This window comes from Podarcis erhardii (genome assembly GCF_964252035.2).
Source record: "Podarcis erhardii genome assembly, chromosome: 8".
Taxonomy (NCBI): domain Eukaryota; kingdom Metazoa; phylum Chordata; class Lepidosauria; order Squamata; family Lacertidae; genus Podarcis; species Podarcis erhardii.
This window is the reverse complement of record NC_138499.1, coordinates 33,898,778-33,925,444: the sequence shown is the minus strand read 5'-3', so window position 1 is coordinate 33,925,444 and position 26,667 is coordinate 33,898,778. Positions and strand designations below refer to the sequence as shown.

The following is a 26,667-nucleotide window of genomic DNA, read 5'->3' as shown; positions in this document are numbered from 1 at the left end:
CTTATAAATGCTGTAAGTCGCTTGCAGATATCCAGGTAACAAGCAACGAACAACAAAAATAATAACGTGTTCTTGCTCAGTATCCTTGTATTTTACTACAAATGGAAGTGTCATGACTAGCAGTTTTAGATGTTCCTAGTAAAATGGGAGTGCCTGATCACCTTATCTGTCTCCTGAGAAATCTCTATGTGGGACAAGAAGCTACAGATAGAACTGGATAAAGAACAACTGTTTGGTTCAAAATTGGGAAAGGAGTACGGCAAGGTTGTATATTGTCTCCCTGCTTATTTAACTTATATGCAGAATTTATCATCCGAAAGGCTGGAATGGATGAATCCCAAGCCAGAATTAAAACTGCAGGAAGAAATATCAACAACCTCAGACATGTTGATGGCACAACTTTGATGGCAAAGAGTGAGGAGGAATTAAAAAACCTTTTAATGAGGGTGAAAGAGGAAAGCACACAATATGGCCTGAAGCTCAACATCAAAAAACCCTAAGATTATGGCTACTGGTCCCATCACCTCCTGGCAAATAGAAGGGGAAGAAATGGAGGCAGTGAGAGATTTTACTTTCTTCGGCTCCATGATCACTGCAGATGGTAACACCAGTCACGAAATTAAAAGATGCCTGCTTCTTGGGAGAAAAGCAATGACAAACCTAGACAGCATCTTAAAAAGCAGAGACATCACCTTGCCGACAAAGGTCGATAAAGTTAAAGCTATGGTTTTCCCAGTAGTGATGTATGGAAGTGAGAGCTGGACTATAAAAAAGGCTGATCGCTGAAGAATTGATGCTTTTGAATTATGTTATTGGAGGAGGCTCTTGAGAGTCCCATGGACTGCAAGAAAATCAAATTATTATTATTTGTTTGATGCTATATTGTTTTTAATATTCAGTTGGAAGCCGCCCAGAGTGGCTGGGGAAACCCAGCCAGATGGGTGGGGTATAAATAATAAATTATTATTATTATTATTATTATTATTATTATTATTATTATTATTTTATCATCTATTCTGAAGGAAATCAGCCCTGAGTGCTCACTGAATGGACAGATCCTGAAGCTTAGGCTCCAATACTTTGGCCACCTCATGAGAAGAGAAGACTCCCTGGAAAAGACCCTGATGTTGGGAAAGATGGAGGGCACAAGGAGAAGGGGACTACAGAGGACGAGATGGTTGGACAGTGTTCTCGAAGCTACCAACATGAGTTTGACCAAACTGCGGGAGGCAGTGGAAGACAGGTGTGCCTGGCGTACTCTGGTCCATGGGGTCATGAAGAGTCAGACATGACTAAACGACTAAACAACAACAACAACAGTAGTAAGATAAAACACACAGTAACCCATAGGCTGCAAGCAGCTCTTGGCTGTTCTCTGTACAGCCTGCCAAGTTCCCTGGGAGCCCCATTAACTCCCTCCAGCTCATTGAGCAGGAACTGGATGGCAAAGAAAAACAATCACTCTCCATACTGCTAATAAGCATTAGCATGGTGATTTAAGCTGCTTGGTTGTAATAAAACCTTGAAGCAGTTTACAAAACAAAACATTTAAAATATCAACAAAAAGACGGTTAAAAACAGGTATTAAAAAATTCAAACACTGATTATAATCAACAATCAGCTAAAAACAGATTAAAACATAAGTACCTTCTGCGTGTCTAGATTAGCTTGCCTAAACAAAAAGGTTTTAAGTAGGCACCTGCCATATGTCTACAGGCGGGGAGTTCCTCTACACAGGCAGGGAACCACACTAAAAGACTGATTTCCTACAGTTGAAGAACAAGCATTATATGGCACCTGTAACAATGCTAGTCCCACAGACTGGAGTGGGTGAGTGGGAATATATAAAGGAGATCCCAGTGATCAAAAGATTACTGTCCCCATGCTACTAATGCAAAATTGCAGGGTAGTGTACCTCCCTCCAGAAATCCCAGAACAGTCCATGCCACTGTTTTCATTTTGCTTTTGCCATTGCAGACAGTTATCTTGGCTGCATCAGGATCATTAGAAGGCCTTAAAGCCTCCACTCTCCAGTGATCCAACTAAATATGCCAACTAAATGTGTTTTGTTTCATCAGCCATTTACTATAAGCTCTTGTTCAGAAAATACAAGAGTAACTTACTGAACAACTTGATTTAAGTAAATTATTAAATAATTTATTTTGTTTATTTAAAGATGTCATTCTATACCTGCTTACCCGGGAGTAATCCATATTGGATTCAATAGGACTTACTTCTGCGTGGCATGTATAGGATTTCATAGTAATCCCTCTTGTTTTAAATCAGAGCAACTTGAAGGCTAGTGAGTACTGATGAGATGTTCCTAACGCTAGCTCTCAGTTGGAAATAATTTAAGATAAAGCAAGACCCCTGCCTTCACTATATATAACAGCTCCACATAGACCGCTGGTGAAAATGCTTAGGTGTCTGATGGAGGCTGCATGCATCATCCATTAGTATGACATGACAAGGTTACTCAAAATAAATGAGTTAATGTTTCTAAATGCATATCAACCCAAACACTTATTATGTAGTACTATGTCTAACCACAACGGGACCACTCAGCATGAAAGGCTTGTGGATTACAAACATAGCCTATGATGATCCCATTCTTTCTACAGCTTTATACAGGCACAAGTGGGGTTTTTTTTGCTGCTTCAGAATACATTGCTGCATTACTCCCTTATTATTCTCATTACAGTAATGCTGAACTAACAGTGGCTGACGCAGCAGTAAATTGGCTGCATGTACGACCACACAAATCTGAGGAGACCCACAGACCACTGAAGTACTACAATATCTGACAGCACAGATGCATTGTAGTCCTATGCACAATGAACAGTTTATGCAGATAGATCTTTGCATTCATGGAGATTACTACTAAAAGAAATACAATTGCAGACCTAAATCTCAAATTTATTGTCTTTATTCAATTTTCCAAATAGATTTACTATTGATGATATTCACTGAAAATAAACTTCAGGAACAGCTATGTTAGTTGGCTGTATCAAAAATAGCAAGAACTTTTGTGGTACTATTAAGCCTAATGAATTCAGATACAATGAAAAGGATTCTGACCAGCAAACATTTAGCCACAATAAAATTGTTGGGCTGGTATCCAACATTAGTCATACTCAGTGGGCCAGTTATTGATTTACTGAGTCTACTCTGAGTATGACTAACACTGGACACCACCCTTAGTCTTTTGCTGTTGTTTTACTAAAAATAAATACATTAATTGTTAAATCTGTTTGACTTATTGAAGTTTAAGCAAAAATATATTGAAAAATTGGGAGATGTTGTTGTCACCCATCACAATTAAGCATCTTCCTTTTGCATGCCCTGTTGCATTCTCCCTGTTGCATGCAGTGACAGTACGTCAGAGCAGGCTCAGCCTCCGGACAGTACTAAGTATCCCTAAATTTCATCTGAAATTTCTTCCTGTCCATGAATACTCCATAATTTTCCATTTCTTCTTATACTGTAAGGTTTGATAATGGACAACTTTGCACTAGAATATCTTAAAATAATAATAATACTGAGCCAGAATGTGTGTATATGTGATATGCAGTGAACATATTATTTTTCTTGGACATTCATAGCACTCTTAATTTATTTATTAGAATTTTCAATTACCTCATTCAATTGCCCCATGTTAGATAACACTTTAAAAGTCCACATAAAACCGTCGCAATAAGCATATATTAAAGTATGTGGGTGGAATTCAACAGAGCAATGAAGAAATTGTTCTGTCATTTCTGCTTGCTTGATGAAATGACTTCCCCTCTGTCCCTTGTACCTTGGTCGAGGTGGGGAAGTCTTCTGACCTCTTAGAGTGGATTTTTTGGGGGGATGAGAGTCGTAGGGGGGAAGAACAGAAAGCCCCTTTACACTAGCAGGGGCCCTCGAGCTGGCTTCTACTAATGGAACAGGGTAGCTGAATCCAGCCTTATATTTTATTATTATTCTATTTTCAATATTTATAGCCCACTCAGATGTGAGAATGGACCAAGTTATAGGGACAGATAGGACCTTTAGTAGGCGTTGCCTTTCTTCCTCTCTAGGACCTGGCAAGGACCCTTATTGATCAACACTGGATTTGTGAGGTGACAGCACCTTCCTCACGATCCCATTGTGATTTGAAAATGAGGGTTCTGATATTTGAACATACAGCATCTCCTGTTAAATTGCTGCACATGTTACTAGGAGTGGAACAAGAGGTACAAAATCTCATTCTAGCCTTTCCATAATGACAGTGCTGTGACTGCATGCAAAGGTGTCTGTATGCTCATCTGTGTAAAATATTATTTATGTAGAGTGCGGGCTCCAAAAGAAGAGTAAGTTTTGAAGTCAGAGCCCAAGCTGAAAATGCTTGAGTAACTTTGCCATAAAGGTTTGTATGCTCATTGTTTATATCTGCACACACTCTGAGAAAGTAGAAATTAATTCCACAAATTAAGAATTTAAGGGTTCTTAAACTATTTGTCTAACCAATTTTCAAGGGGTGTGGTATCAAGAACTTTGGTATCAATGAACAGTGGCAATACATATAACTTTTCCTTGATCCATTCTGAGAAAAAAATGTATCTCTTCTTAAAATGCCTTAGGTTTTAAAGAAGGTAACAATTCTGATCCCCACCATTTATATCTCTGTATCTTTTCCAGATATTATATAGCAACAGGTATTCTTTTTTTATGAATTCCTGTATAAAATGTCATGACAGTGTAAAAATACAATAAAATAGATGCACCTTCACAAGTAATGCTTTCAAAGAACAAGATATTGCTATATGATTTAACTGTGGACAGTTTGTGCAAACACTGCACTGGATTGCTCTTTCAATTAGAAAAAGGGGAAAAGAAAGATGTATCATACACATGTTTAATAAGCTGTTTTATTGTTTTTAAAACAATATTACAAAAAGCCTAATTCCTGCAATAAAAACAAATGCTATCCTTCCTCTTTCCTTAAGATACACAGTAGAATCTAACACCTTGCACCTTCAGTCCAATAAATGAAACATAAAACATGAGATATGTCTTGCCTATAAAATGACTGATTCAGAAAATGCAAACCATATTCCTTTCAGATCTAAAGAACAACTTTCCCACATGTATTGCCAGAGTTTGTTGCAAAAATGGCTTTTAGGTCAGCTGTCCCAATGTGGGATGTGAAAAGATATAAAAATCAAATTCTTCTTGTCTCCTCTTCCAAGCACATATTGCATCAGAGGCCACCCCAAAAAGTCCCTGACTTCCGTAAAAAGTGTTTTGGGTATCATAAACTGATTCAATAGGCATGTAAACTCAGAAGCTGCAACTTAGAATGCATAGAAACTGCCCCCATAGCTCTTGAGTTTCACCCACTGCATTTATTGCCAGGGTGTTAGTATTCTACCACCTAAAATACATTAATTCTTATAAAGCACCCACCTACACACAGCCACTCCCCAAAAGATCTGCTGGCATCAGAATAATATATTGTGTGTGTTCTAAAGTTCAGTGGGTTATCAAGTCCAAGCTGCCTGCAGGATCCCTTTCACAAAATGGATTCATCTCACGAGCTGTACCTATTGCTCAAGGGAATATTGGGCTAAGGAGTACAGTGTACCTTTCCTGTAAAAGGTATCTATGTCCAATACAACATTGCACAATATTTCTCACAATAACACTACATAAGCAGGCATACAATAAAAGAAGTAATTGCAATGAAGCAGTACACATGTAAATATAAATCACATACTCAACACATTCCATAACAGCACATACAACAGCCACATACAGTTATCCATTTTCTATTAAAACAAGCCAAACAGTACTTTTAATATCAGCTAGTCTACCACAGTATTAAAACCAACTGACAACTTTAGCACAGTATATATATGCAAAAGAATATATATATTCTGTAGCAGGTATAGCAGACCAGGTGCACTGCAGACATTATGGACTACAACACCCATCATTCAGTGAGGTTGTTCTTCCTAATTGTGTTTCATAGAATTATAGAATCACAGAGTTGGAAGGGACCACGAAGGTCGTCTAGCGCAACCCCCTGCAATGACGGAATCTCAGCTAAAGCATCCATAACAGATGGCCATCCAACCTCTGCTTAAACATATTATTTGCTTAAGTCACATTTCAAATTTCAAGTCACACTTGCACATTGCTGTACACACCAGAGAGGAGGCAGGGATATTTTCAACCAATGTGCATTACCTGTTTTGTTTCCATGCATCTCCACCCTCCTAACTCCTATTTATGAAACTCTCATCTATGCATATGCAACTCCTGTCTCAAATGTACACACCTCAGCTTAACTGCGAAGTGAATGTAGCATACATTTTTTTTGATCAGATAGAAGCTGGTAAGGGCTGATGGGCATTGTAGTCCAACATGTATTGAGTGTACTATGTTTGCTAGCCGTGGTCTAGAAAGCAATTGAGGAAATGGTTCTCCTTTCTTATTCTGAGAATCATGGCTACTTACATCCTAAAATGGCACTTCATGCCATTAGCAGTTTGATTTAAACTCAAATTTGCTTATTCCCTTCAGTATTCACATCTTGCACTAGGTAGTTCTATATTGATAGACTGTTGCCGGAATGCCCACTATCTGGTTCAACAATCAAGGCTTTTTGTGCCAATCATGACATCCCATCTTGTATTGGTAAATTCTGTTCACATTCATTATCCACAAAAGTTATTTCTTGGGAAGCACTTATGCAGTTCCACCAACTACCAATTATTATTTCCCCCCGTATCAGGTATAAGCTATTGTTTTCCAACTTGGCTCAGAGCAAGGCTTGAGAGAGATGAAAACTAAAATTTCGTATATTCCTAACATGAATTTATGGCCCATTAGATGTGGCATACAACTATTTCTATAACTGATTTATTGCAAGAATGGCTAAGTCTCTGTTAAACAACTAAATGAATAAACTTCAGTCGCAACTATGCTTAATGCTGAAGTAAATACTTTCACATCCTGATGCCCTTCTGCAGAAATATGTTGAGGATCATGTTAAGAAAGTAACATTTTCCACATACTGCAACAAGGAGTTTCTATAATTTAGTTCATTCTTGAACTAATGCGGCAGGAATCAGCACTAAACTCTGATTATACCAGACCACTGGCACCCATCTACATCCCAATTTCTTGCCGTAAAAGGTTAACCACTAAGTGTGAAGTGAAAAATATTCGTTACTAACAGATAGATATCTATCAACCACATCCTCCTGCAAGCACATTTGAAAGAAATTAAAGAATATGGGGTTTGGACAGAGCTGTTTTATTTAGTACATTAAAAAAAAAAAATCAGTGAAAGCAGCTTGACCTGTCTATAATGACATAAAACTTAACTTTACTTCAGAATTAATTTAAAACACATACTGTAACAGGATTAAGATTGCCATAGGAGTGACATCAGAGTTCACATTAGAATCTGATCCATTCTACCATCAGACACTGACCACCTGACTATTCAGTGACATCTTTCTCTCTCACATGCAGCAAACAAGCAGATTACACATTGTGTACATTAATTTCAAGAGAAGCACGTGGAAACCAAACACTAACAGCATCTCCATCAATCCTATGATTTTTCAAAATACTTTTATTTAAAGTAAGATTTCCTTTTAATAGTTTATACTCTCTTGCCCGCCTCCAAGTTACTATTACTATCCAAATGTCTGTCCTAGACCATTATTATCCTCTACCCCAACAGATAAACAAAAGGAAAACAAATAGGGACAAGGGTAAGTAATACACCCCAACACACAAAACATCAAATTCATTTTAAGGAGATAAAAGAGCTCTTGGTGTATTCCTTAGTTACTATATAAGTAATTGTGAAGCAAAGTCCTATCCCGCCTCACAGCAACCGATTAAAAAATTGGCTTTTGTGCTAACATTTTGCTTGAAAACTATATTTATACCCTAACCCTATGCATGCCAAATTGGAAGCTGTAGTGTTCAAGGGAGTTTACCTATGGAAATCATATAAAGGGTTAAGACTTTGCTTATTTATCAATGAGGGCAAACCACAGCATTTCCAGTTTTGATTAGCTACAATCAGTCAGAACCTTTTAATATTTTTGCAAACCTTAAAACGCATGCTAATAACTGTGCATTCACCGTTACTACACAAACCTGCAGTGGTCTGTGTATTAGTATTTAACAACCAGTCTGCAGTGCTGAGCAGAGTCATGTCACCTAAAGGAAAATTGCAAAGAAAATGAAAAAGCTAGTACCTTTTCCACACATGTCCCAAAAGAATACGTATAAAAATGTACAGAAATTTTCCATTTCTTTTTAAAATTGTTAACTAATTAATTAAAGGGCAGTGCTTCAGACTGTGTTCCTGCAGTCTACAATCTCTAAAATATAACCTTGATTCAACATCCAGACTAATTTTTGTACTCCTTTTTATTTTTCCTCATTTCCTCATGCACCCACTATCCCTTGCTCTGGGGGATACCTTGCCTGATAAAGACTTCTGGGGAAATCACAATTTCATAACATATTCGTTGGTCCTATTAAAGGAGTTCTTTTTCTCCTTACCAGTGCACCATTTTTCTCTTTACTTGGAGCCATCACATTAAAACTTAACTTCGATGTAAGTGTGTTTATCAACAGGAAAAGTTTTCTGGATTTTGTTAAGATAAAACAGTATGCTTACATTCCAATTTTAAAATCAGAAGTCAGTGGTGTATGCGCACACAAAAAAAGATAAACAGCACACTCCTCTGCATGTCTGGAATCAAATCTCTGTGTTTAAAGATCTTTATTCACAGGTAAGTATGCTATGACTACATTCTCAATCAGATGTCTTTATCCAAAAGGCAGTGGTCAGTCATTAGTATTGACTAAGGTTGCAATCCTAAAGATACAAATTTGCATTATTTTAATTTAGAGAAAGGGGACAAAAATGGTCTATCTGACAAAATACAATGCAGCTCCATTAGATTTAGAGGGAATGGAGGCTAAAAGTATAATCTGATAACCCAAATAGTCTTCAGTTAGAACTCAGACCACAAAAATGTTTTGGGTAAAGGGCATGGGAGTGGTGGGTAAATGGATAACTCATTTGATAGATGTTTCACATCACTGTCATTGCTATAGTCAAACTTCAGTAAGTGCCCATGAATAACCATTGGAATCTTATCTAGTTATACAGTATTTCATATCTAATAGAAAGGCAAGGCCTGGCAATCTGAGGTGGTAAACTAGTGTGTAAAGGCTCTACCATTTCAGTTTCCAGATGGGAGCTCCTCCATCCAAAATAATAGTAAAATCCACCAGATAGAAAGCTAGCTGACAGGAAGCAGAAGGATACTTTCCCTGACATGCTGCTTTGTCTATGTGCAGAAGACTGTTCTTGTATGAAGGAGTATTCTGTCATGAAAGCCCCCACCTTTAGTCCGAAGTGGCATAGTCCAGACACACATTTACCATCTCAGTGAAAACTGAGGTCTAAAGTAATCCCATCATATCACAAAAACCCCACCAACAACTCACCTTCTGTGCCATTGGGTGTCATGGAATTATTATTTATGTGAGAATTATCAAGTTTTGGACCATTGGGAGATTCACTACTACCACTTAGTCGACTATGAGGGCTGGCTAGATCCTGCATTTCCATAGACCTAAAAAAAAAAAAAAAAGTGAGTAGAAAAATTGACTACTGCTTTCAGATCTGACTGTGGAAGTACAACCCATGTCCTACCATTGATTTTACTATTTCATATACATTATTACTTCCTTAGTTTGCCTTACATTTTTGAGTCGTTTCATACACTCATTTCATATTGGCTCTGTATAATACACAATCCTTAACAGATTTAAAATACATTTATACCTGCTTGTCTACACATTTTTATAAAGTGCAAAATTAGAGACAAAAATTAAAATGCATTGAAAAGCACATCCCAAGTGCAATACAGTCACACTGTTCGCTTGCATATAATTTACCACCCAATTACGATTTAATGGGCCTCCAAACCAAATAAAACACTTGAAGCAATAGTTGAACCTACGCTCAACTGACAAGGAATGAGATATTCCTGATGTATGTGTTTACTCTGGCAAACTACTTAATTGTTCTTCTGTTTCCGTTGAAACAAATGCAGCATTAAAACATTATTATGTCTGCTCTCTTGTTTGCTTTGTGGATTACATAAAGCGTGCCCAATTGAAAAGGGATAGGGCCAATATACAGTGAATCCATACAGGCATTAGTATGCCTTAGCACTTTGCAGTACTTGAACTGTCACTTAAAGTGAAACAAGAACAGAATCAGTGCAAATTGTCAATATTTTATAGAATATATTGCCTCTGTGCTTACGATTCCTGATCATAATAGCTTTTATAATACTCAACTTCCATTAGATTTATACTGAATAGAAGATCTGCATAATATAGTTAAGGGGCAATGTTCAAATCATGTACTCTAGAATAAGGGCCCTTCGGCATGAAGAAAGTTTTGGAACACTTGATACATTTCTATGTAATGAAGTATCAGTTTGCATTAAGCCCAAAGTTTACAATATGCTAACAAATTTTGCTTTCGTAATATTTTTGGACTAAATATTATCAGGAAAAGTTTGCACAATATACTTGAAGTCCACCAAATCAGTTTAACTTTGGTTGCAAAGCTGTGCACCTCCTTAAGAGTAAACCCCACTCAACTCAGTGGAATTTACTACCAAGGAAGCATGCACAGAATTCCATTGCACATTTTCTAACATAAATATGTATTTTACTTTTCACAGTTATATTGCTTTCACACTACAAATTTTCTCCCTAATAATGCTCCATTTAAAAATTACCAGTTGGAGTCCTTTTAAATGCTAGACTACTGGTGTTACTTTCATGACCAAATCCAAACAATTTTAAAATACACAGAAGTGTATACATGAATTATAAAACATTTTAGTGCTGAGCAGAACCTTTATTTAAAAGTGCATATTTAAATTACTTCTCAAAGCAGTGAAACAATATTCTCCAGTTTAAAATGAACAACAATCAAATATAATTCATATGTCTTTCACATGGAGTAAAATAACTTCATTCTAAGTAGTTTTTCCCCCTACAGATAGGCCACTTTGATCTTATCCTTACCTGCAAATGGATGAAACAGCAACATCTGAACTGGTTTGGGATTTTTGCACCTGCAAACCAGGGACACAAATAGAAGCCTCTGTTATTCTACGTTCATGTCAGGTCTTAATCTAACTAAACAAAGAAATCTTCCTGGGGATGGTAATGCTCTCTTTTAACCAAAAGAGAAGGAGGGGGTTACTGCTGCAGTGAAAGACATATTGTCTTTAAATTGAAGCCTCAACTGTTGTTTCCTCCAGCAGGTCTATCCCCCCCCCTTGCCCATGTCATGGGGAAGGCAGCCAAATGACGGGATAGTGATTCATCACTGGCCTATGACAGCTGCACGCTGGATTTCCCCTCCCCCAATCAACATGCAAAGCAGTCTTGCTAAGGTAGTTTAGGAAGAGGTGCCTGGGTAAGGTAGCTATTAACAGAGAAAATATATCTAGCAAAGGGAAGAAGCTCCCTAATGCTCTCTCCCAGCATCCTCTGAAGATCTTTCAGTTTTTGTTATCACTGGCTGAAACACATCACCCTCCCACTCCTTTAACTCTTGACAGTCTCTTATCCTTATCATGTTAGTTTTCATCCCTCCCTCCTCCTTCCACTCCGTCATTTAAGTTTGCAAGTCCAGTTTCCAGCCAACTTTGAAGACTGCAAACCAACACTGAAGGATTTAAAGTCAAATGCAATGCTAGGCTCCTATAATTTGACTGAAAGTTCCTGAATGTTTATGTTTATCTAGGCCAGAAATTCCCCCTCCTCTTATCTGCACCTCTCCCCACAATCAAGTTAAACTAAAAAAAAAGAGCATACACTTCAGAATGAATGAATACGAGCAGTACGCAAAAATATATTTCTAAAATGAACTCTGTGGTCATGAATTGCTCTTTTGCATTCTCTGTGAATGTACACTCTTTGGACTAGGGTGGGTGAGGGATTCAATAATGTTTGAAATCTAGACCCTCACTGGTTTAGTGCAGTGCTGCTGCATCTTATTAAAAAATGTGTAAGGTTGTGTTTAAATGAATAGCCTTTGATACCAGTTTCCACACACACACACACACACACCCACACCCGCCAAAAAAGCCACTAACAACTGCCAGCAGGTGATAAAGCCCAGGTGAAGACTGGCTGCTGGCTTGAAAGCACAAAACTTCCCCAGCAAGGACATACATTGTCTAAATGTCTGAATTCAGAATTCCACCCAACCTGAACTGACATCTCTTACATGATCACAGAACAAAGACAAGCAAGATGAGGCATTTTAAGTGCCATAAAAGTCATCCAGGAAAATCTCACTTGTGTGCCTCTAGTTTTTGTTATTTTTAATCGCAGACAGAATTACTACTTCAGCAGGAGTACACCACTCGTATAAGCAGCCAGACAACATATAATGTTACACACAATAACAAAAAGCATGTACTAACACAGATAGGAAAACTGTAACTCTCCCCCCACCAAAGGTATTTAAAATGCTGCATAGTGTGCTTTTTAATAGACCATAGCAAACCAAATCAAACTGGAGTATGAAATGTGTATTTGCAACAGCTAAGACATTTTTTAAAAAGGAAAATACAAAGGACCCAAGTGTAAGATGGAAACTTTTTACTCTTAACCCTAGACACTGCGGTGGAATGGCTTTAGGATATGTTCTCTCCTTGTACTTCTGTACACCTTTAATAAATTATAGGAGGGAACGATGCATACTTAACAGTTATCTCTTATTAACAATATGGAGGGCCATTTAAATATAATAATTTTAACTGAACTTCTAGTGATATGTATTAATGTTTTGTATATTATTTTGCTGATGTTATAGAATATAATTTGTCAATTACAGACAATGAACAAAAATTGTTCTGAAAATGGATAATGAAATATTCTATTACCTGTCTTTAAATAACTACTAGTGTGTATATATCTCATATGCTGCAGATATTAGCATATCTTTTTAAGATTCTATAAGCTGTGAGAGTTCATATCCAAGACCTTCATTTTAATTCGTCATACTTCAGTTACAGTCCTTTTCCTATTAAGGATTATTTAAACCATGTGTTGTGTGTTATGGTATTTAAAAATGATTCTTTAATCAAAATAACTTTAAAACTACTAATCCTTACTTAGATTGGTCAAGTGAATCCACATAGTGGTACAGGAAAAATAAATCTACTCTCAAGAATGCAAATGCAGACAACAATTAGACACAGATGTTGGTGAAATTAGTTACAATTTACAAAATGCTACACTTTACATGCTTTCAGTTTTTTATGCAGGATGCGAAATTACAGTGCAGTGAGTAACTGCACTTAGGATGCCCAGTTTTTGGAAAGCAACATACGGTATGTATGAATAGCGTTTCACCGTTACTGCTACATTAATATGTCTGCATCTACTGTCATCTAATACAGCCTTAAACAACAAAGTATATGGTCTTCTATGGCTCATTAATTATTACACAAGTAGGAAGATTACAGCAATAATTAAAATTTACTCAAGAAAGAATACTTTAAAAATGGGAGGGAGAATTGCTACAATGAGCAAATGCCATGCACAGGGAAATCAGGCCAACAATATTTTAAATAAAACTTACTGCTCCTTATGAATAATCACATGATTACTACTTAGGAAGTGGCTTTAAAAGGCTAAAAAATGTTTGACTAACATTGCCTCTTAGTATTTCTAAAATGAAAAAGAAAGGATTGTGATAGCAAAGCTACTAGCATCTTAAATAACACCAAAATTATATTTAAGTATCTTAAAGCAGTAACATCTAATTCTGATTAGTTAATGAGATCTTTTAATTTTGGGTTTTTTCTAATTAAATTTATAATTCTTCACAGATGTAGGTTTTGTTGATGTTCAATTTGTCGCTCTCATTTTGTTAAACCTCACATAGTACTCCACCAATCCACTGAATAGCCACATTAAATCTGTTAATACCATGCTCTTCAACCCCAGAAATTATTTCCAGAAGGCAAACTTGCTTTGAGAGATCATCAAACAAGACTTAAGGTACACATTTTATCACATTTTCCCTACCACAGAGCTCAAGATGCAGGAGAAAATTCATGACTTTTGCACTGTTTATTATACTTTGGTAAATTACAAATCAAAAGCATCTGACAGAAAATCATGTATGAAGCCAAAAAGTTAATAATGTTCTGTGAAAAGTAAACTGTAAATGGGAAGGGATTCTAAATCTCAGCACCATAGAACAAATAAAATGTAGGTACTTGTCTAAATTATTGGTTTTCCAGACTTTTTTTCACTTGCTAGAAGCAATTCTTATAAAATGACTATAATTTAGAACATTTCTTCCAGCTGAAAGAAAAAAATCAAAGTAAAAAAAGCTATGCTTATTCAAACAAATATAGCTCACATGTGAGTTAGTAACTTACTTTCAACCACAGTTGTGATCTAAACCAGAAATCATAAAGACAATGGGAACTTTCTAATCATATTTTTTTATATCTGAAACTGCATTTCCCCCCGCAAAGTTAACATCTTCAACATAAAACATTGACAGAAATGGAAATAAAAAAAATGAAGAAAACCACAATTCTTAACTTCAGTATTTTACAAAACCCTGCCAATCTTCAATAAGGGCTACCTCCAAATGCTAAAGTATTTAAATGCACTTTTTTAAACCATGTGCTTTAAAAATGTAACCATATTATTAAAACTAGATTAAATTAGTGCATCAATCCCCCAAACAGAATATTATAATGATAATCTCCCTAAATACATCTAAAATTTTGACATATCACTGAAATTTAAAAACAGAAGACATATGTCACTGTGACAATGCTTCTGAAACAACATAAATGTAACTTTGAAGTTGCAATCTTAAAGTCTCTTATTTTGTACACAATGGTACTTACTTCCAAGTAAACATGCCCAGCATTGCATTGTATGTTGCACTTTGTGTAACAACTTTTTAGTTACTATTAAACATTCAACAAAACCCCACTCATTTGTTCCCTCTCATTTGGATCTGTGTTAACCCCTGCTGCGACCACCACAACTGAAACAATGGCTTGTTTTTTTAAAAAAAATCTGTCACTGTGCTGGGTTTTCAGCTTCCTAAAGCTAAAGATAGGTCATTAAGCAACAAAGCTGAACCTCAGGTAATGCCAAAATTCCATTAATATGTATTTTATACACACGCAGCACCATGCATTTATGAAATCCATAATTCTCTTGAGGCTAGTAGAAAGAAACCTCCAAGAAACCTTAAAATGCAGATTCCAGAAAGTATGCATGAAGGGGAGGGGGAAGAGAGACAAAAAACAAAACAAAACAGTCACACACACACACACACACACACACATACACCATTCTGATGATCTAAAAAAATTATCCTAAAGCTGACCATCTGGACTTTCCTTTCATTAAAAGATAAACTTACATTTATTATCGGCTTTAAAAGTGACTTCTGCACTCCCCCTCCCCATTAAAGTGCACCTAAAATTTGGGCTCGAGGGTAATTTTATATAATTTGATGGCTGGTTGTTGTTTTTTGGGTTTTTTTTAAAGAATATTTTGACGTTCATAAAACAGCTTCAAGAAAAACATTCTTATAAATTTCGTGAGTAAGGAGATTCATAAACATGATGTAAAGTATGCCTGGGCTTTAAAGAGGTCGTTTCCTAATTCGAAGTGTTGAGTTTCCAGCAGTACCTAACGTCATATATAATATTGTCAGGGAACTGTTTATTTTGCCATTTTGATAAAGCCCTCCTTTAAGGTTCAGCAGAGCTTTGCCAGCATTTAAACATATTAAGCAGGATTTCCTGCTTCGGCAAGAGCTGTCAGTCTCTGCCATATGTCCCCCTTTCTCTGTTCTTCTAAATTCTTGTGCCTTTTAACTAGGTCTATAAAAATTCATATATATATATATATAATCAGTCAGCATTGTGTTCCTTATTTTCAGTGACCCTCGAACACTTTAGAAAACCAAACACAAGGCACAAAATGCAAGTTGAACACAAATAAAGAGCTGAGAGCCATGTAGCATCTGATTTGTGGGGAGGCTACGGAGCCAGCCGGGAAACACAATTAACTGCAAAAAGTGACGTATATTAGATATTAATTGGAGGTGGGAGTTGGGGGGGAGAGAGAGAGAGAGAGAGAGAGAAAGAGAGAGAGAGAGAGAAAAAGAAAGAAACGTGCAGGAGATCCAGGCGTGGAAGATTACTGAGATTCTTGGAAAAGTACAAACTTGTTTTGCAAACAGGCCACGGACGAAGGTGCTTTTCGTCTGAAAGCAAAAACAAAAACAAAAACGTGTCCTCTCTCCCTGTTTTGCAAGATGGGGCAGCTGTTGTCAAATCCATGCACTTTTTGAAACAGCCGGGTTCGTACTTACAGTGAACGGCTTTGCTGCATCCACCAAGTATTATGGGCTGCCTTCACGCTGGCGCTTAACTTAAAGCCCAACCAACCGTTGCTCACATAGTTTTGTTTTGGTTGGGTTTTTTTTTAAAAAAAATCCTGGGTGAATCCTCTCTCTCTCTCTAGCCTGCACTGGTTTGGCTTAAAAAAAAAGACGTAGTTTTTACTTTTTATTTTATTTTTTAAGTTCCCCCTCGACCAGAAGCGCAGCTCAGTCTGGAGGGAAAATTCCGAGTTGAGAGCAGAGGGTGGCTGAGGAGCGAGCGAGAGACTGACTGGACTGACTGACTTCTGTTGCTGTTGCTGCTGCAGCCGCCGCGGGCTGTGCCTGCCAAGCGAGTGTGTGTGTGTGTGGGAGAGAGAGAGAGAGAGAGAGAGAGAGAGAGAGAGAGAGAGAGGTGGGGTGGCTGTGGGGAGCGGAGCTGAGGGAGGGCGCTGTGTCTTCGGCGAAGAAATTGAAAACAGCCACCGAGGGCTTTCCCAGGAAGGCTTAAAGTCGGAAGTGGCACCGAGGGGCCCGTCTCCGGCAGCGGCAGCACCCAGCTCTGAGGAGGACGCAGCCGCCGCCGCCGCCGCTCCGAAATTCCCGCTCAAACGCCGCTTCGGGAAGAAGCCCCGGCGCGCGCGCTCTCTCTCTCCCGCTCGGCTCCTCAGCGAAGGCGGCCGAAGATATTATCTGTGGGGAGGCTGAGCAGACAAAGGAGCGGCAGCCCAATCTTCATCTCTTCCCCCTCTCCATATAGGTGGTTTTATGTTTTATTTTTTTGCCCAGTCTTGTAGGTCTGCCTCGAGGCTTCTCTCCTCCCTCTCTCTCTCTCTCTCCTTCTCCCCCTTTTGTTTATTTGTAATGCAAACCACAGCTATTCTCTTGTCCTTAAAAAATAAATAAATGCTAACACAATCGAACCGAGAGAGCCCTGGGCTGGCTTGCCTCAGAGGCAAACCTTTGCTGGCGAGCAGTTTGAGTATGCAAATAAAGGATCCCGCGGTATGCGAATAAACAGCTGTGGGGGAAGAATGCGGCCCGAGCGCGCCCTGTCAAGAAGCGCGCGGGATTTCTTTCTCTCTCTCACTCTCTCTCTCTCTCTCTCTCTCTCTGCTGCTTCTGAGGCACCATCACCACCAAACCATTTATAGCTTCGGAGAGGAGGCACGGGAAAAGCCAGATCTGCACCTTCCGAGCGAGAGAGAGCATAATTAGCTTTCCGCAGCCGAGAGCCTTGGGGGATATGGGGGGGGGGAGCGGATTTAAGCCCCTCTGAACGGGGCAGTTTCTTTTAAGTGAGGTTTCTTACGAGAAGCCCGAAGCGGACGACAAAACGCGGGATCCAGCCGGGAGAAGCTCCATAAGGAAGGGGACGATCGAGTCCACTCTTTACAAAAATAATAATAATAATATCACGCAACATTCACGTCTGAACTTGACTTGGGCGCGCGTAGCAGATTCGTCCTCTGCTGCGTAAGGAAAGGGGCAAAAATATCCACATAAAAAGTCAGTTCAGAAATATTTAACCTACACTAAACCCTGCCCTGTGCCAACATCAAGCAATCTGACACGATAACCACAAACCTTTCAACAGTTCATAATGTGCAGATACAAATGATGGTGGGCAAAATGAATCATTTAAACACACTTCCACTTGGATTTCATTTTTAGAGCAATTGCACCTCATCCTTATTCATACTTGGTGGTGCACAGTGTCTTTTTACATTAATTGTGTTTTTATCTGTCCTTTGTGTACATAAAAACTCAAGCTAGGAAAGAATCTAGTGGGAATATTTTTGGTAATTGATGTCTTTTTAAAAGAATGATATTTTAATACAATTACCGTTCTTCAAAAAATCGAACTACACATCACCAGAGAAAGCAGTGCCCCCCACCCACAATAACAGAGTTATCCTGAGCTATTTAAACCAATCTCACCATAAGATATACATTTATAAATAAGCACAGCCTCCTCCACAATACAAATAATTTTCTCACAAGGAGATAAACACTGTGAATTGTACACATAACTTACTTATACAAGTTCAAATGCCCTAGCTGGTTTCCGACTCACATTCATAATTTTGTTTCAGACTCTGTTATCATATATTGAGTATAGCCTTACCTTCCATTAACAAACTTTGTGATTGAAAACAACTCTCATAAATAGAAAATACCTTCTGGCTGCAATGTCCAGCTGATACACATTCTGAAGAAAATCTATCAATAAAACTTTCCACCAAGCAAAAAAGTTGTGCCTAACAGTCTTAAGCTGATACACCAAGGGTCTCTATTTGCTTAGCGCTGGCAAAAAAATAAAAAATCATGGGATAGACACCTACCATATATGGAAGGTTAAGGTCAAAATCCACATATTTCTATTGGATCTGTTAATGGAGCCAGTATAAACAGAGATGCTTGCCTTCTTTATATCGCTTTAACGTCATACTCAAAGTGTTCTTTATAATGGTTCATTAAACTGCACTAGAAATAAATTTATTTGCAATATTTTAATTTTATTAGGCAAGATTTTACTAAAATGAAATCCTTATACTTACTATGACACAAGGAATAGCCATTGCTTTGGGCTTTATTTTCATTCTAAGCAATCTGTTAAAAGAATATGTTATTGATGTTTATCAGCATAAATTTGTTTCTCCAGCACACTGTTAAAATGAAAACATTAGAAAAGTTGGTACACATTGTATGTAGATACCTATTAAACCTTGCTTTCTTCCCCAGAAACACACAACTGCTGGAAATAATTTTGCAAATATGCAAAGAATAAAAAAGTGAGGCAATGTACCAAGCCTGATATATTTCTACTATACAAATACAATACTAACCCAGTCTCTCCCCCCCGCCCCCGCCAAAGATACAGTTTTATTAACTACATTAAGGCTGCAAGCCTACATACACTTACATGGGAGTAAGTTTTAGTGAACTCAGTGGGGCTTACTTCTGAGTAGTCATGTATCAAATTGCTCTTTCAAAAGTTTTACAATAGATACTAAAGCAATTGCTTTCCATGCTTAAATTTTGTGTTGAAATCATTTGAAGGTTACACGATGAATTCAGTCTGAATGTATCCAATGTCAAAATCATTTATACTCAAATATGTATTTACAGTGGTTGACAGACAAGTAGCTAATTTTATGTACAAGATAGATATATTCAAGTCTGGAAAGACTAATCTACCTTGGATTTGCAAGAGATTCATTGGTGAACATTTTAATAATCCTTTAGTAAAGCATTCATTCATACTTCATACAGTGAGCAGAGATATAAAGGATCATAGCTTTGTAGGTCTGTGTTAAACTCCTGATCTGACTATTTGTATATAATTATTTGTCAAAATGCCAGTAGTCTCTGAAAAAATACCTGTTTCAGCATAAGCATTCCTTTTTAAATGTAATTTACAAACCACAGATTTGCTATTGGAGGCCACTTTTTCAGCAAGGGTAAAATAAGTGTTTGATTTCACTATGAGCCTTATTTATATTATCTGAAGCGCCCTTCTTGACTTTATATGAGCAGATTCCTGGGTTCTGCATAGGGAAGTGTGTTGATTTTCATACATTGTTTCTGCTCTTAATGTCACCAAGGTCCAATCAACCCGCTCCAATTCACAGTTCTTGCATGCAACTTATCTGGCACTAAATTATATTAATATCAGTAGGACTTAATCCAACACATGCATTTAAGATCAAGGTGTTGGACAATGATCCTGAAACTTTATAGCCTGTGATCCCAAGCAAGGACATGCTCTTCTACTAATATCAATGGAAATTATTTCTTTATATGCCTTTTAAGCTTGAGAAGTCTGAAAAAAGCATTCTAAAATCCCACTGATATGCTTATTATTTATTTGTCTAATAAATTTTCAGACATGTTACTGGAGAAGACTCCTCCTGAGGAGACATAGCTGGGGTTTTGTTTTGTTTTGTTAAAAAAATACAATAAAGCAATAAAAAAGTCAAATGGTGTCAATTTTTTTTAAACCACCCTCCAATTCAGAAATTTCCAAAGCAGTTCACAATAACTCATAAGACATAGTAAAATAACATAAATCAATAAATATAGCAGAGAAAAAGTTTTTTTAAAATTCAAATCACATGCCAACTGCTGGTTTGAACTAGAGGTTTTCACCTGACTCTTAAAAATCTACAGGGAAGAACTCTAGCAGGCTCCTCTAGGAAAGGAAAGCATAGAGCAGGCCCCACAACCAAGAAGGCCCTGTTGTATGTCCTTCCCAACAGACACAGAAGTTGGTCCTCTCCTGCAAATCTCAGCAAACGAATTTCGAAAGCCGAAAAGTTTGATATTTAGCAGCATTTTGCATCACTTGCAAAAGGTGAAACGAAGGCAATACATTTGCTTAAGGCATCTTCAAATTATATCCTGCCATCTCTGAAATCCTTAAAGAGCAATTTACTTCATAAATAGTCCTTGTTTAACAGAATCTGGTAACTATGTACTGGAATGCAAATCTTGCAGTATGCAAATTTTACAAATTACTTCCCTCCCACTCATCTTAAGGAGCTGATTTAAACACCTTCAAAAGATTGCACATTCCCAGTGTGATATTCTATTTTTTTTTAAATCTTTGAACAGAAGCCCTCAAAGCTGTATCAAAAAACTGCTTTTGAAACTCTACTGTGCATAATGGATCTTGACTCTCCTAGTCAGAAATACATGTCAGAATGTGTGTGTGTGAATCATACTCAGAGTAGACCCACTGAAATTAATAGACATGAGTAATCTCATTCTGAATATGAATAATGTTGGCTACAACTATGATTCTATGAACCCATAGTTTTGATGTTTGAATCTTTACTCTCTGTTCCTAAATTACGTATCTTGATCCACCAAGGCAGATCATGTGTATGGAACCATAATTGCACATATGCCAATGCAGTTAACAAAAGGAAGCAAAAGCAATAGCTCTGCATCAGATTTTGGATGCACCTTGATTGGTCAAGAAAGTGGTTCTCATCTTCATTTGCAACTTCTCACCCTATCCCAATCACTGTAACACAGTGTGCTTCACCAAAAAACATTAGTTTTTGGTGTTAGAAGCCAAGGAAGAAATTCTTTATATCATGGTTAGTGAACCTGTGGACTGTAACTCCTATCAGCTTCAGCCAGCATGGCAAATGGTCAAGGATGGTGGCAGCTTTAATCCAACAACACCTAGAGAGCCACAGATGCCCAGTCCTAGCTTTATATTAATTAATTAATTAAGAATTCTTGACAACCTACTTTTTAGTCAAAAGACTTTCAGAGTGGGTTGCATCCATTAAAACCTCTAAAAATGAGGCTTTGCGTCAGATGAATCTTCTTGGGAAACAATTCTATAACCTGGGCATCACAAAATACAAGTTTCACCACCCATATTTCCTTTAATGATAGTGAGACCTGAAGAAGAGCCTCCAAGGAAAATTATAATAGGAAAGTTCATGTGGGGAAAGATGGCCTTTCATGTAGTTTAGGCAGCAGTTTGTGGCTTTCCTTGGGTCTTTCTCTGGGAATCTTAAAATACACCAACACTCCATGTAGTAGATCTATTGTTTCCTTCTTTTTAGATCCGTCTACCTGGCTCTATGCTTGTAATAATAGCAAGATCTCTGGCAACTGACAGCTCTTTACTTACACTTGAGGAGAAGGGGGACAAGGAACTCTAGTTATTGGAAAAGGCTCACTGGGATTTAGTGATAAAATGTGCAAGCCACTGTCTGCAGTAGAGTTTTGAGGTTGAGAAGGCATGGCTATGTCATTGTATGTTCACTATAATGTGACCCAATATCAAAACAATGCTCTTGGAGTCTGTAGGTATTGTCTGTGTCACGCCATTGTAATTCCATCAAGTAAAACATCTTTTATTAGCTTTAAAAGCACTAGTTCTCTCAAACACAATGTTTGTGTCACCGTAGAAGTCACTTAATAATGAACAATAAAATCCAGTTCAGAGCACACAGATTCAGTTAAGTAACTTTATTCTTTTGCATAGTTCCACTAGGGTCTAAAGCTCCTGAACCAAGCATTGTACACTACTTAAATGACTGTAAGACCAAGATGAAAACAGATCAGGAACATTATAGGCTCCATACAAAACACTGTTGATAATGATTTATATTAACATTTTAATGCATTCTCAATATGAGAGGGGAAAAACATAATATAATAATCATTTGCTACATGAGTTGACGGTAATTTGGTTATTCATTTTAATAAAGCACTCAACACAGATAATAAGCACGCTTTGTGACTAGATCATAATTATTATGGGTATATGCTTACAAATACATTTAATTGTGTGAAAAACAACAGATTGAATTATGCTTCCTAGAATAATCAGATCTATTCCAATACTTTATTGGCTCCTTGGCCTTCACCAAAACTATAAAAACAGAAGTTTAGCATGCATGTGGTTATGAAATGTTAGCTAGCCTTTTAAAAATTACTTTGAAATCAACAATAAAACAGATTATTTTTCTTTGTAAAATTGAATAAAAATTAGCCGTGTGCGTAGTGCAGCCAAGGCTAAGTACTTTTAAGGCTGCAATCCTATATACACTTACCTGGAAGTAAGTCCCATTAAACTTAATGAGGCTTACTTCTGAGTAAACCCGCACAAAATTATACTGTAATACAGGCTTTTCTAGAATTCAGTCATTAATTTAAGAGAGTGTTAAGCAAATGCTTAACTGTCATTAAAGTCAATTGTATTTTTAAGTGTCTAACATGGACTGAATTGTACTTGGTGGCCTAAAGTATTTCCTTTTTCCACCAAGGAAAGAGTTAGGCAGCTATTTCAGAAAAGTACATTGTCGCCCATGACATACATTTCATTAATTATTATTTCCAAGAGTGTTGCTTACAATACTCTTCCCTGGAGGCAATTCAAGGCTGTGCAACCAATTTGTCCAAATGCAAACTGAACCAGCCAATTTGTACAGATTTGTGCCAAATTTGGATCAGATTGACACAGCTACAAAACACCACAGAGTGGGTTGCATGGGCCTGAATAAATCTGTAACAATTTGTGCCAATCTGAAACTAAATATTAGTATCTCTAAAGCTAGACTGTCTCCACTGCTGTAATTATTAAGCACGCCATATAAGAAGAATGCTGGGTGGGGAGAGGAAGGAGAGCTGGACAGCTCTAGCTTCCAATCCAGGGCTAGAATCTCACCAAATACTCTCCAATCACAGTGCTTGGATAGAGGGATGGTGGTGTCAAAATGCAGCAAGCTCACCTCTCTTTTAATAAGTTCTGTCTCTTAGGTGTCAATCAGCCAAAGGCCTGGTTAAAGAGGGACATTTTCTCCTGGCACCTAAAAGGGAAAGCATTGCACAAATGGGGAGCCACTGCAGAAAAGGCCCATTCTCTTGTTTCCACCCTCCCGTTTATTAGTACTTTTGTGTGTGTAAGTCTTGTGAGTACATTGTACACCAGGGGCCAGCAAACTTTGTCAGCAGGGGGCTGGTCCACTGTCCCTCAGACCTTGGGGGGGGGGGCGGACTATATTTTGGAAGGAAAAAAAATGAATGAATTCCTATGCCCAACAAAAAACCCAGAGATGCATTTTAAATAAAAGGACACATTCTACTCATGTAAAAACACACTGATTCCTGGGCTGTCTGCGGGCCGGATTTAGAAGGTGATTGGGCCTGATCCAGTCCCTGGGCCTTAGTTTGCCTACCTATATTGTACACAGTAAGTGCACAAGCAGCACACATGCAATGCAATAATACATACATGAGTGTATTTTTAATTTTTATTTTTGAATACACACACACACACACACCTAGAACTACCCATTTTGAAATTTGACAGGAATAATCCCTTCTTGAGGGGCAACCGTATATCCCAAGTCCATGCACCAATGTTAAAAACAAAGAAAGTTATGGCTGTTTTGGTTTTCCATTCCAAGTCAATGGCATTTCAGCTGATTTGTTTTTTCCTCCACTGTGGTTTGGATCTATGCGCCAGGTCAGGCTGGATCCTGATTGCCCCGAGTTAGGGCTGGTATAAATAGCTGAATCAGGCTCTGAATCAGATTGTGGGGCTTGTGGGGGAGATGCACAACCATACAACCCAGATCCAACCCAGATCCAATGTCATTGATCTTTCAGTGTTGTCTGTTTTGCAGCACATGGAGGAGAAAAGCACATGCTTAATTTGCTGCTATTGCAACCAATCATTTCAGTTTGGCTAGTTCATGCCTGGTTATTGTTTGTTTTGGGGTGGATGAACAACACCATCTTGTAGAAGTGTCAACTGTAAATGACAAAGGAGGATGTCTGAATTAAAAGTATAGTTAGATGAATCACTTGCTGTATACTTCCCCCACCTATTAATTGGTTAACTCCAATTAACCGTAGTGACTCACTTCAATACTTCATATCATATACGTAATATTATTTTAATTGTATTTACCAGAGATCCATTAGTTTGCCATTGAATACAATGTCAAAATTCCAACCAAAGTCAATGCAAGCAGGATTTAATCTCAGAGTTAAAGTGTAATGATTGCACAGTGGCTGAAATTTCTCCTTTAAATTTTTTAATAATAATGAAAATCTAACGAGTTATAATTGGAGAACAATGGTAGGGGTGGAGGAATCCAGCAACTTCAAAGTTTTACCCCTCCTCCTTCGTTCCAGCAGCATTAGCTCTTTTTCTTCAGTCTCACAAATCGGAAAAAGAGTAACCTCTAAAGCTGTTTTAGACTGAAGGTCAGAATTCAAAGGGTTGGTAACTTAATCCACAGAACACTACAATCACATTGCTATTGGAAACACACTGAGGAGTATTTGCATTCTTGAGGCTTATATTAAGCAATGTCAGTAAGTATACAACCTGTACACAGTACATTTATACATATACATACATATTACACACACACAAACATTTATATTAAAAAAATAGAGAGAGACAGAGAGAGAGGGGAAAAAACCTTTCCTTAACTTACGGTTGCAAGAGATCAAGTAGCCTAAAGCCGCTGAATTTTACTTTAGTTCTCTGGGAGGTGAGGAAACTGGACCGTGTGTTATTTGGTAATAAAAGCAACAGCTTTGGTTTGTTTTATCAAATACTTAAAAGAGGTACCTTTTCCAGCTCAAATGTAAACAAAGGTTAAGATCTTATTTAGTACCATACTTTCATGGTACTAAAAATTAGACAAAATAATAAATAAGCACTCGAGAGACAGTTCTATTAATATAGCCTTCTATTAACCCCCAGCCATTTCAGATTATATAGAATTAAATAAAGATTTAACCCTGTTATGAGAAACTGCTTTTTCAGGCACAACAAACAGAACAAAATTTACCTGGAAATTAATTTTGCAGTTGAGAACAAGGTGACATAACTTTCGGGGGGGGGGGGAGTTATTTGTATATTTATACTGACCTTCAATTATATTCCCACTTCTTTTGCTTCAGTCATATCCCCAGCCATTTTGCCAACACAATAATTTTATATGACAGAATAATAAATAAATTATATGGAAATATTATTATTTTGCCAAATATGAGTGTCTTCATTTTGTTTGCAAATGGGTCCATTTAAGAATTCTAAATGGCCTTTCTTATAATCAATGTGAATTGTTTTTATGTTTCTATAAAACCAGTTTCAGGAAGTATCATATAAAAATCTGGGATTCTGCCTTGAAGAATGGAGTTTTATTCTCTTGCAGGGTATTAGTTTAGATGAACAAGACTAAATAAAATGACAAACTACAACTGGAAATGAGATTTCCTCCAGCATTTGTAAAATAAAAGCTGTTAACCGTGCTGATAGAGACTGTCTAGGATTCAAGTTACCTCAGGAAAACAAATCACTGAGAAGCAAGGAGAAGGATAATAGTAGTGCTGCTATCATGTCATCCCCTGCTGGCTGATCTATTGAGCTCCAATTAGCTGAGGCCTAATCGGAAGGCTGTTCACTTTCTTTTCTTGGCCAGTGAGATATGAATTCATTCCCAAACAGAAACTCCTAGGTGGGGGAAAACTAAACAGAACTTAAAGTTACGGATTAAAACGTGAAACTTCCGATAACTTTGCTTCATACAGCACAATACTCATTCGGCAATATTAAGGAGGTAATTTAGCCCAGTTTCTAATACAGTATTTACTCACTTTGTTTAAAGCCCATGTTTTTCTAGTTTACAGTAGCA

General features: G+C 37.5%; 1 protein-coding gene and 1 long non-coding RNA gene across 12 annotated transcripts in view; one reads left to right on the top strand and one right to left on the bottom strand.

Annotated features, from left to right (window-relative positions):
* The window catches only part of EYA1 (EYA transcriptional coactivator and phosphatase 1), an 83,725-nt gene extending 65,098 nt beyond the window's left edge, over positions 1 to 18,627 (bottom strand). Inside the window, exons 1-5 of one of the 11 annotated variants that reach the window (XM_081874289.1) lie at positions 16,472 to 16,576; positions 16,325 to 16,363; positions 11,119 to 11,168; positions 9,517 to 9,644; positions 8,149 to 8,211 (exon numbers count right to left, since the gene is read on the bottom strand). In XM_081874289.1, coding sequence (XP_081730415.1) covers positions 8,149 to 8,211; positions 9,517 to 9,640 — 187 coding nt within the window. In that variant the 5' untranslated portion in view covers positions 9,641 to 9,644; positions 11,119 to 11,168; positions 16,325 to 16,363; positions 16,472 to 16,576. Of the gene's footprint in view, positions 1 to 8,148; positions 8,212 to 9,516; positions 9,645 to 11,118; positions 11,169 to 14,984; positions 15,966 to 16,324; positions 16,364 to 16,471; positions 16,607 to 17,792; positions 18,164 to 18,608 lie in introns of those variants that run through there. The other 10 variants (XM_081874291.1, XM_081874284.1, XM_081874281.1 and 7 more) reach the window with 10 other exon arrangements.
* On the top strand, positions 17,105 to 20,438 carry LOC309349153. Its single transcript, XR_014159773.1, has 3 exons — positions 17,105 to 17,240; positions 19,226 to 19,280; positions 20,371 to 20,438. It is a non-coding gene; the product is annotated as an uncharacterized lncRNA (long non-coding RNA).
* The last annotated feature ends 6,229 nt before the right edge of the window (positions 20,439 to 26,667 follow it).